The following is a 12,514-nucleotide window of genomic DNA, read 5'->3' as shown; positions in this document are numbered from 1 at the left end:
CCCTGAAACACCCACAACACGGTCCCCCGTATTGACCATATTCCCAAGCATCTCCATGTAGTCAGACTTTTGATTTTGTGCCACCAGGGCCACATCCCAAAGCAGATTACCTTCTTGTACAGAGTGGACTTGATATCGTTGAATGTGGCCCGTTTCTTCGCCAGGCTAGAACTGAAATCCTGGTAGCACTTGAACTTGTGGCCTTGAGAAGTGATGTCGCCATGTTCCCTTGCCAGGAAGAGCTCCTTCTCCTTATATCGATGGAACCGCATTATGATGGGACGCAGTTGGTTTCGGTGTAGAGGTTTCGGTGCAGGGAGATTGGGAAAAACCTCATGGCACAAAACTTACTTGAACAGCTCAGCAATGAACTGGGTTGGAGATCCTGTCTCAGAATCCTCATGCAGTCCAATCACGCGGATATTCTGGCATTTTGAACGTGAAATCAAATCTTCCACTCGTAGCTGCAGAGTCTTGTTGGCGGCGGCCACATCGTCAAGTCTGGTTTCCAGCTTAGTAAGTTGGTCGGTGTGGCCCGGCCTCGAATTCAGCCAGTGTGGTAGTGTGAGTTGCTACAGAAGACCGGATGGTTTCCATGGTTGCCTGAATTGTAGCCAGTGCAACCGCCAGTGAGTTATTCAGCAATTCGGTGAGTTCTGCTGCCAAACTTTCACACAATATCGCCAGCTCTCTGATAAGGATCTCCAGTGTTATCGGGTTAGCCGTATGTCTGGAGTGGCTATTGAAGCTGTCAATGAAGGTGGGATGGTAGCCATTTTAGCGGAAGTTGATTTGGTGGAGTGTGAAGTTTTTCCGTCAATTTTCCAAAGCGTGTGACTGGTTTGCTCATGCTAACTTAGGTATACTCTATTACTGGGTAACTAGAATGACTTTGAGGTCATGAGAAGTATGAATTTAGGCGAAATTGAGGATTATTTACAAAAGTTGTTGGAGAGGAGACCTTGTGCGACTTCTTTCTACATTGTTCAACCGGAAGCCCTGAGCGTTTGTAAATTCATCAGTTATTCTGCGCTCTTGCACACTCAGACGAGAGTGCTATGAAATCAGACTAGATAGCCAGAGTGAATTTACGAATGCACCCCAAGAGTAAAATCGAGCGCTTGGGACTATAAGGTTCTATCTGCATTTTTTGTCAAAATTTAGTTCTACCTAATATAGTTATCTAGATACCCCAATTCATGTTGTTAAGTTCAAAAGAATACAATATAAAGATAGCTGAAACCGTTCAAATCAATGAGGGTTTGGAATTATCAAACCAATTATCTCAGAATCATATTTCTGCAGATGTTCAGGTCTTGCCAAGCTCTCCAAATGAATGACGATCACTGGGACTGAATCTATGTGCCTCACACATGTTATTTTTTATCTGTACCCCTTTAGAATACTCTTACCAATCCAGTGAGCACCTGGCTCTACAAAGCTGTGAAGAAGAATGGTTACAGTGTTGAGAAGGAGAAAGTGGTTCATGTATCTGAAATAAAATTCTATGAAAAACAGACTGGGAATGCAAAGGTAAGAGGTTGATTCTGCATCTATGGACCTTTTGTTGTCGTACAGGGGCCGATTTTTAAGAGAAACAATAGTTTTAGGGATACATGGTTTTTATTAGTGCTCAAGAACCCAAGGGGTCATACCCAGCTCTTGGGTTCTTATTGGAACTTAAGAACCACAGCATGGCCAATGTGTACTACAGTCCCAATGCTTAGAAATGTTAATAATCTTCCCTTGAAATAAGGTTTTGGAAACCTTTAAGCCTAACTTTCATATTACTGGGAAATAATTGTACAAATGCAAAATATTAACTTACTGTATGCAGTTTTAGCACAGATGCACATGGCTGTGTTTGAATAATACATGCTTCCAGCCAACATAGCACACTTCCCACTTATCCTGACATTTCCATTGGAGCGCAAATGGGAAGGAAGTGTCATACATTGGCTGGAAGCGTGTTATTAAAAACAGTCGTGTGCATCTGTGATAAAACTGCGTACAGTAAGTATATTGTTTATATTTTTAAAATGATTTCTCTGATATGAAAGTAAAGTTCCAAAGGTTTCCAAAACCGTATCACAAGGGAGGATTATTAACATTAGACAGAGCGTCGGGGCGCTTATCATATTCCCCCCGCAAGGCAGGTGCAGTGCCTTCAGAAGGTATCTATACCCCTTGACCTATCCCACAATTTGTTGTGTTACAGCCTGAATTCAGAATGGATTCAATATTTTAAAAATTCACCCATCTACACACAATACCCCATAATGACAAAGTGAAAGCATGTTTTTATATATTGTATCACATTTTATTGAAAATGAAATACAACAAATATCTAATTTACATAACTATTCACACCTCTGAGTCAATACTTTGTAGAAACACCTTTGACAGCGATTACAGCTGTGAGTCTTTTTGGGTAAGTCTCTAAGATCTTTCCACACCTGGATTGTACAATATTTGCACATTATTCTTTTCAAAATTGTTCAAGCTCTGTCAAATTGGTTGTTGATCATTGCTAGACAACCATGTTCAGGTCTTGCCATAGATTTTAAAGCAGATTTAAGTCAAACTCGGCCACTCAGGAATATTCACTGTCTTCTTGGTAAGCAACTTCAGTGTAGATTAGGCTTTGTGCTTTAGGTCGGTTATTGTCCTGTTGAATGGTGAATTCATCTCCCAGTGTCTGGCGGAAAGCAGTCTAAACCAGGGTTTTCTCTAGGATTTTGCCTGTACTTAGCTCCAATCCATATATTTTTTATCCTGAAAAACTCCCCAGTCCTTATTAATGATTGCAAGCATACCCATACATGCTGCAGCAACCACCATGTATGACAATATGGGGAGTGGTACTCTAATGTGTTGTATTTGATTTGCCCCCAAAATAACAAACACATAACACAGGACAAAAAGTAAACTGCTTTGCCAATTTCTTTGCAGTATTACTTTAGTGGTTTGTTGCAAAAAGGATGCATGTTTTGGAATATATTTCTCTACATGACTTCCTTTTCACTGTCAATTAGGTTAGTATTGTGGAGTAACTACAATGTCGTTGATCCATCCTCAGTTTTCTCCTATCACAGACATTAAACTCTGTAATTGTTTTAAAGTCAACATTGGCCTCATGGTGAAATCCCTGAGAGGTTTCCTTCCTCTACGGCATCTGAGTTAGGAAGGATGCCTGTATCTTTGTAGTGACTCGGTGTATTGATACACCATCCAAAGTATAATTAATAACTTCACCATTCTCAAAAAGTTATTCAATGTCTCTTTTTTTTACCCATCTACCAATCAGTGCCCTTCTTTGCTAGGCATTGGAAAACCTCCCTGGTCTTGGTGGTTGAATCTGTGTTTGAAATTCACTGCTCGACTGAGGGACCTTACACATAACATAAGGGACCTTACACATAACAGAGATGAGGTAGTCATTCAAAAATCATGTTGAACACTATTTTGCACAGAGTGTGTTCATGCAACTTATGTGACTTGTTAAGCAAATGTGTACTCCTGAACTTACTTAAATCAAATTGTATTTGTCACATACACATGGTTAGCAGATGTTATTGCAAGTGTAGCGAAATGCTGTGCTTCTAGTTCTGACAGTGCAGTAAATTCTAACAACTAATCTAACAATTCCACGACAACTAACTAATACACACAAATCTAAGTAAAGGAATGGAATAAGAATATATCCATATAAATATATGGATGCGCAATGACCAAGCGGTATGGGCAAGAGGCAATAGATGGTATAAAATACAATATATGTACATATGTGATGAGTAATGCAAGAAATGTAAACATTATTAAGTGGCATTATTAAAGTGACTAGTGTCGTGGAAAATTCAGTACTGAGAGAGACTTGGTCATTCCTTCAAACAATCATCTTTATTTAATATTGATTAATTATTGCAATATTTTTATTTTTATTTTTTTTATTTCACCTTTATTTAACCAGGTAGGCAAATTGAGAACACGTTCTCATTTACAATTGCGACCTGGCCAAGATAAAGCATAAACATACAGTCAATAATAACAAACATACAGTCAATAATACAGTGAAAAATAAGTCCATATACAATATGAGCAAGTGAGGTGAGATAAGGGAGGTGAAGGCAAACAAAATATATATATAAATAAATAAAAATATAAAAAGGCCATGGTGGCGAAGTAAATACAATATAGCAAGTAAAAAATAACACTGGAATGGTTGGTTTGCAGTGGAAGAAGGTGCAAAGTAGAGATAGAAATAATGGGGTGCAAAGGAGCAAAATAAATAAATACAGTAGGTAAAGAGGTAGTTGTTTGGGCTAAATTATAGATGGGCTATGTACAGGTGCAGTAATCTATGAGCTGCTCTGACAGCTGGTGCTTAAAGCTAGTGAGGGAGATAAGTGTTTCCAGTTTCAGAGATTTTTGTAGTTCGTTCCAGTCATTGGCAGCAGAGAACTGGAAGGAGAGGCGGCCAAATGAAGAATTGGTTTTGGGGGTGACCAGAGAGATATACCTGCTGGAGCGCGTGCTACGGGTGGGCGTTGCTATGGTGACCAGCGAGCTGAGATAAGGGGGGACTTTACCTAGCAGGGTCTTGTAGATGACCTGGAGCCAGTGGGTTTGGCGACGAGTGTGAAGCGAGGGCCAGCCAACGAGAGCGTACAGGTCGCAGTGGTGGGTAGTATATGGGGCTTTGGTGACAAAACAGATGGCACTGTGATAGACTGCATCCAATTTATTGAGTAGGGTTTTGGAGGCTATTTTATAAATGACATCACCGAAGTCGAGGATTGGTAGGATGGTCAGTTTTACAAGGGTATGTTTGGCAGCATGAGTGAAGGATGCTTTGTTGCGGAATAGGAAGCCGATTCTAGATTTAACTTTGGATTGGAGATGCTTGATGTGAGTCTGGAAGGAGAGTTTACAGTCTAACCAGACACCTAGGTATTTGTAGTTGTCCACATATTCTAAGTCAGAGCCGTCCAGAGTAGTGATGCTGGACAGGCGGGCAGGTGCAGGCAGCGATCGGTTGAAGAGCATGCATTTAGTTTTACTTGTATTTAAGAGCAATTGGAGGCCACGGAAGGAGAGTTGTATGGCATTGAAGCTCGCCTGGAGGGTTGTTAACACAGTGTCAAGAGAAGGGCCAGAAGTATACAGAATAGTGATAATGAGGCTGGTCGACCCCACACCCTTGAGTGTTGGACCGAGTAACCTAACCTTTAGACAAATGCAGAGTACTATATATAGCTGACACTAAAAATGTTTAGTCCTGATTGGTTTTACCCATCCCATGCAGATTGGAGCATCATAAGCCACTCTGGGTTCATCCTGTCATTATCTGCACGTGGGTTGTTGTCTTAACCCCGCCCTGGCTTAGTTTCCCAGATGCAAGGATGATTTTGAGACAACAACGGATTGTTCTACTCCTAAACTATCCCTAGTAAAACATATTCTTGTCTTTAACTAATTTGTCAACTCAAGCCATCTCTGGTGACCATAAACCCAGATTAGCTGCAGGGAACTAGAGTGGAGACCATAACAACACAGACAGAAGTGTCCTACTATTAGTTAACTATTCATTGTTAACCATTAATATTAAAATAATCGCGTAAATATGTAGTTTTCCCCTCACACTAGTGATCCATTTATTAAAGTGGCCAATGATTTCAAGTCTGTATGTAGGCAGAAGCCTCACTGTTCTTCACCACACCATTTCAGTTTGTCCGTGATGTGTACGCCGAGGAACTTGAAACTTTCCACTTTTTCCACTGCTGTCCATAACACGGGTTGAATAAGTATTTACTCAAAGCATTTCAGCTTTTTATTAATTTGTAAAAAATAAATGAAAATCATAATTCCACTTTATATTTTCTGAAGGCACTATAGGTTTGTGAATGGAGTGATAGTTGCTAGCGTTACAGTACATGAATGGGCTAGGTTTTTATGAGCAGAATTTCACACTGGATTTAACTTTAATTGATAATTAATTTGTCCCAAGGCTTTTCTACAGAGCTAGAAGAGGAGGTGAAGGCTTTGGGCTTTCCAGCTGAAGTGATCGACATGAAAGATTATGACCCAGATCAGTGGTGGACAAAATACTCAATTGTCATACTTTAGTAAAAGTGAAGATACCTTAATAGAAAATGACTCAAGTAAAAGTGAAAGTCACCCAGTAAAATACTACTTGAGTAAAAGTCTAAAAGTATTTGGTTTTACATGTACTTAAGTATCAAAAGTAAATGAAATTGCTAAAATATACTCAAAGTAAAAATAATTTCAAATTTCTTATATTAAGCAAACCAGACGGCACAATTGTTTATTTTTTATTTACAGATAGCCAGGGGCACAGTCCAACACTCAGACATCATTTACAAACAAAGCATTTGTGTTGAGTGAGTCTGCCAGATCAGAGATGACCAGGGATGTTCTCTTGATAAGTGCCTGAATGGGACCATTTTGGACCATTTTTCTATAAAAATGTTACGAGTACTTGTTGGTGTCAGGAAAAATGTATGTAGTAAAAAGTTTATTATTTTCTTTAGGAATGTAGTGAAGTAAAAATAAAAGTTGTCAAAAATATAAATAGTAAAGTACAGATACCCCCAAAAAACGAATTATGTGGTACTTTAAACTATTTTTATGTAAGTACTTTTCACCACTGACCCAGATGACAGACTAGCTGATGAGGTATATGATGTTTCCTTTAACCTGTAAGAAAATTATTCTATAATTTCTAGTATCTATCTGGGCAGTCCTGTTTAAATTTGTGACCAACTATAACATATAATAGTATGGTAACAAGTTATCATTCACATACAGTGCCTTCGGAAAGTATTCAGACCCCTTACTTTTTTCTGCAGTTTGTTACGTTACAGCCTTATTCTAAAATTGATAAAATCAAATAATCCTCAGCAATCTACACACAATACCCCATAATGACAAAGTGAAAACAGGTTTGTAGAAATGTCTGTACATTTATTAAACTTCAAAACCAGAAATACCTTATTTACATAAGTATTCAGACCCTTTGCCATGATTCGAAATTGAGATCAGTTGCATCCTGCTTCCATTGATCATCCTTGAGATGTTTCTACAACTTGATTGGAGTCCACCTGTAGTAAATTCAATTGATTGGACATGATTTGGAAAGGCACACTCCTGTCTATATAAGGTCCCACAGTTTACAGTGCATGTCAGAGCAAAAACCAAGCCATGAGGTTGAAAGAATTGTCCACAGAGCTCAGAGACAGGATTGTGTCAAGGCACAGGTCTATAGAAGGGTAGCAAAACATTTCTGCAGCATTGAAGATCCCCAAGAACACAGTGGCCTCCATCATTCTTAAATGGAAGAAGTTTGGAACCACCAAGACTCTTCCTAGAGCTGACCACCTGGCCAAACTGAGCAATCGGGGGAGAAGGCCCTTGGTCAGGGAGGTGACCAAGAACCCGATGGGTGACCAAGAACCCGATGCGCTCCAGACTTCCTCTGTGGAGATGGGAGACACTTCCAGAAGGACAACCATCTCTGCAGCACTCCACAAATCAGGCCTTTATGGTAGAGTGGCCACTCCTCTGTAAAACACACATGACAGCCCACTTGGAGTTGGTCTGATGAAAGCAAGATTGAGCTCTTTGGCCTGAATGCCAAGCATCACATGTGGAGGAAACCTGGCACCATCCCTACGGTGAAGCCTGGTGGTGGCACCGCCGTGCTGTGTGGATGTTTTTCTGCGGCAGGGACTGAGAGATTAGTCAGGATCAAGGCAAAGATGAACGGAGCAAAGGAGAAAGAGATCCTTGATAAAAACCTGCTCCAGCGTGTTTAGGACCTCGGACTGGGGCTAAGGTTCACCTTCCAACAGGACAACGACCTAAAGCACACAACCAACGCAGGAGTAGCTTCGGAACAAGTCTCTGAATGTCCTTGAGTGGCCCAGCCAGAGCACAGACTTGAACCCAATCGAACATCTCTGGAGAGACCTGAAAATAGCTGTGCAGCAACGCTTCCCATCCAACCTGACAGAGCTTGAGAGGATCTGCAGAGAAGAATGGGAGAAACTCCCCAAATACAGGTGTGCCAAGCTTGTAGTTTTATACCCAAGATGACTCAATGCTGTAATCGCTGCCAAAGGTGCTTCCAACAAAGTACTGAGTAAAGTGTCTGAATACTTATTGAAATGTGATATTTCATTTTTTTTGTTATTATGGGGTATTGTGTGTAGATTCATGAGGGGGAAAAAAGCTATTTAATCAAGCACTACTTGATTTTGTGCAGTAATGAGGTGCAACTATCGTAGCTTCTTGGGAATTTGTCTTGTATTCGCTGACAGATCAACAGATGAAATAGCAAAACTATACAGTCTTAAAGCTTTGCACTTGCATAATTTACCATCCCCAAGTTTTTTTATTATACCTTTTTTTTTTTTAACAAACCAATGGCTGGCGCAGGTAAACATACAGTGGGGCAAAAAAGTATTTAGTCAGCCACCAATTGTGCAAGTTCTCCCACTTAAAAAGATGAGAGAGGCCTGTAATTTTCATCATAGGTACACTTCAACTCCCTCCAAAGATTTTCTATGGGGTTGAGATCTGGAGACTGGCTAGGCCACTCCAGGACCTTGAAATGCTTCTTACGAAACCACTCCTTCGTTGCCCGGGCGGTGTGTTTGGGATCAGTGTCATGCTGAAAGACCCAGCCACGTTTCATCTTCAATGCCCTTGCTGATGGAAGGAGGTTTTCACTCAAAATCTCACGATACATGGCCCCATTCATTCTTTCCTTTACACGGATCAGTCGTCCTGGTCCCTTTGCAGAAAAACAGCCCCAAAGTATGATGTTTCCACCCCCATACTTCACAGTAGGTATGGTGTTCTTTGGATGCAACTCAGCATTCTTTGTCCTCCAAACACGACGAGTTGAGTTTTTACCAAAAAGTTATATTTTGGTTTCATCTGACCATATGACATTCTCCCAATCTTCTTCTGGATCATCCAAATGCTCTCTAGCAAACTTCAGACGGGCCTGGACATGTACTGGCTTAAGCAGGGGGACACGTCTGGCACTGCAGGATTTGAGTCCCTGGCGGCGTAGTGTGTTACTGATGGTAGGCTTTGTTACTTTGGTCCCAGCTCTCTGCAGGTCATTCACTAGGTTCCCCCGTGTGGTTTTGAGATTTTTGCTCACCGTTCTTGTGATCATTTTGACCCCACGGGGTGAGATCTTGCGTGGAGCCCCAGATCGAGGGAGATTAATCAGTGTTCTTGTATGTCTTCCATTTCCTAATAATTGCTCCCACAGTTGATTTCTTCAAACTAAGCTGCTTACCTATTGCAGATTCAGTCTTCCCAGCCTGGTGCAGGTCTACAATTTTGTTTCCGTTTCCTTTGACAGCTCTTTGGTCTTGGCCATAGTGGAGTTTGGAGTGTGACTGTTTGAGGTTGTGGACAGGTGTCTTTTATACTGATAACAAGTTCAAACAGGTGCCATTAATACAGGTAACGAGTGGAGGACAGAGGAGCCTCTTAAAGAAAAAGTTACAGGTCTGTGAGAGCCAGAAATCCTGCTTGTTTGTAGGTGACCAAATACTTATTTTCCACCATAATTTGCAAATAAATTCATAAAAAATCCTACAATGTGATTTTCAGATTTTTTTCTTCTCATTTTGTCTGTCATAGTTGAAGTGTATCTATGATGAAAATTACAGGCCTCTCTCATCTTTTTAAGTGGGAGAACTTGCACAATTGGTGGCTGACTAAATACTTTTTTGCCCCGCTGTATGTTAAATAACATCCTGTTCCACCAGGAAAAATGTATTCTTTTCATCAATATTCCATTTTGTTGGACAATAATCCACTCCATCTGAGTGGATTGGTCGCCTGGCGCAGCAACCTGATAGGAAATGGCCATTTATTCAACAGGGCTACTTTAAAGTTTGGAGATAAAAAATCCCTTTTCCCTAAGATAAATTACCACGGGTGCTCGGCCTCAGTGCATTGACTCTCTCTACCCAGTGAGCAGTCATGATGCTTTCTCCCTTGAGCAGCATAGATTGCTGCAGGCAGCTCTTTGCCGTAGGAAACCATGGGGCTAAGGGCACCATACACTGGCTGCCCTGTAGGGCTTAAATAATTTACAATGTTGCTTTGCATTGGAGATTTGTTCTGCATTCAAAATGTTGTCCTCATACTTTATCATAGTGCTCCCAATGCAGCTGATCTTTTATTGGTTCCTACTTTCACTCTGGCTGCATGCAATGCAGTAGGTTGTCCATAGCTGCATCCTGTTTCATATGAAGTGCACTTAATTTGGCTCTGCGCAAATGTATTACACTTTATAAGGAAAGGGGGGGCATTTCTGTCTCTCACTGGAAATATATACCAGAGATATCCTTTATCCTTATTCTATATGTCTATGCTACATAATCAGCATTTGTTTACCTTGTCATCACAAAATGTGGAAAGTGGCACATCTTTCTCTCCAGTGCTCCAACAAGTCGGTCTGTGTGTTCCTATTGGCTACGTACAGTGACGGACAGCCCACAGAGAATGCTGAATGGTTCTGTAAGTGGCTGGAGGAGGCATCCACTGACTTCAGATATGGGAACACCTACCTGAAAGGACTGAGATGTGCAATGTTTGGCCTGGGCAACTCTGTGTATGGCAGCCACTACAATATGGTAAGAGATCTGACTAAAAATGTCTCCTATCGATATGTTTCCACTATCTGTGGTGCTGCTACTTACACTTATGAAATGCAATCTGCTTCTTTGCTTGTCTGATACTTTTATGGATTTTTTTTGCACATTATACATTCTTCTTTGTGTACATACTAGAATACTAAGCTCATTCAGTGGATTATCATTACCACTATGACTGTTATCTCCTATACAATAGCTAACCATCCATTTTCTCTAGACTCACTGAAAACACATGAAAACACTTCCCTCTCCTTTTGGTGAGTAAGAATGTGGACAAGTGGCTGTGGATGCTGAGCGGCATCTGTGTTCTGTCCAGAGGAGATGGCAACTGCAAAGTTGTGAAGACCCATAATGGCAGCGTGCAAGCTGACTTCCTGGTCTGGAAGACCAAGTTCCTGAACTGTATGCAGGCCCTGGCTGCAGGACAGAAGAAGGCCTGTAGTGGACGGGCGGCTCCTGTAAGACCAGGAACAGGAAGAAACCACAGGAGAAGACTGAGGATGACTAGGCATATCCAGAACAGCTCAGCTCTGAGGTAACACTAAACTTAACTACTCTTAACATGCACACCTCCCATTACTAATGCTATCTCATAGAGCTGATTCATGGTTCACGTAGCTCAATGTAGGTTTATTCTGTCCACAATGGGGTATTTCTTATTACACTTTTATCTGGAGTGGATTCCTTGACACTACTGCTATACTGAAAACACATGCATGCACATATCCTCTTTCTCATATTGTCATGATAATGTGAGTTCCCTGCGCTACTTTCTCCTCCTGCTGTCCCCGGCACTCTATGCAGCAGGGGTGAGAGTGTAGAAATAAACTAGTGTGAAGGCTAATCATTATGATTTATCTACCGTGCATCCAGTTAGGCTTTATTTAAACTTGCCAACGCCGATGAACATGTCGTTGGCAACATCATTTTAATCATCCACGTACCCCGAGGAGTTCCCAAACTCCATGCATATGCTTATCTTTATTTAATCAAGCAGCTCCAACAAAATATAATGACTTTTAATGAAATGTATCCCATATTGGATCCTGGATGTGTTTAATCATGGATGTATTTAAGATTAGTTGTGGATTTATGCCTTCATAAATCTGAAGGACGTTCAACCTCTTTAGGAGATGCTTGAGGTAAGTGATGCAGGTCTCTCGTGTACAAGGTGTGAGTAATCTCTCCCTATTTTTCTCCCACTTACTCTCTCTGTTCTCACCTACCTTTCTTATTCTGTCCATCTCTCTCTTTGTGCCATCACCTTTCACTATCTTCTCCTCTCCCTCTCACCTGCTGCCTCCCCTCCTCCTCTTTCTCCTTCTTCTCTTTCCCTCTCCCTTCTCCCTCTCTCTGCAGGAGGTGCTGGTAGAGTCCAGTAGGGATGAGGAGACAACTGGATCAAAGGAGAAAGACCCAGGCTCGGTCATCGATGTGGAAAATCTAGGATACATGAACGGCATCAAGAAAGCCAAGGCCATTCAGACACAAACCACACTCTGGGTTTTACACTAGCATACTACTTAGAATTATGCAATGTAATGGGCATGTGTTATACGAGGTTTGCTAGTATGGACACTTGATTGGAACATAGCCATGGTTTCAGTTTCAACATAGTTCATGGTACTGTATCTGTGAGGCTGAAGGGTAACCGTAGCATTTTCTAACCTCATACCATTGCTCCATAAGCCATTATGTTTTATTTGTTTTAAAGCTGCTTTACAACTTCTCCTGGCTGTTTTTGACATAGTATTGTAGCACAACGCAGTCAAAGGCCTCCCATCCTCTGATTTGCCGACAAGCACATG

At 41.1% G+C, this 12,514-nt stretch overlaps 1 protein-coding gene across 1 annotated transcript; it reads left to right on the top strand.

The window, feature by feature from the left end:
• The first annotated feature begins 5,952 nt into the window (after positions 1-5,952).
• On the top strand, positions 5,953-12,221 carry LOC129831577 (S-adenosyl-L-methionine-dependent tRNA 4-demethylwyosine synthase TYW1-like). The gene is given in 6 exon segments (XM_055894931.1): positions 5,953-6,092; positions 7,428-7,443; positions 10,491-10,683; positions 10,962-11,241; positions 11,464-11,515; positions 12,069-12,221. Coding segments are annotated over 6 exon segments (834 nt in total).
• Positions 12,222-12,514: the final 293 nt, after the last annotated feature.

The sequence above is a fragment of the Salvelinus fontinalis genome, chromosome 33, assembly GCF_029448725.1.
Source record: "Salvelinus fontinalis isolate EN_2023a chromosome 33, ASM2944872v1, whole genome shotgun sequence".
NCBI lineage: Eukaryota > Metazoa > Chordata > Actinopteri > Salmoniformes > Salmonidae > Salvelinus > Salvelinus fontinalis.
The sequence above is the reverse complement of the archived record's forward strand: the minus strand, read 5'-3'. Positions and strand labels throughout refer to the sequence as shown.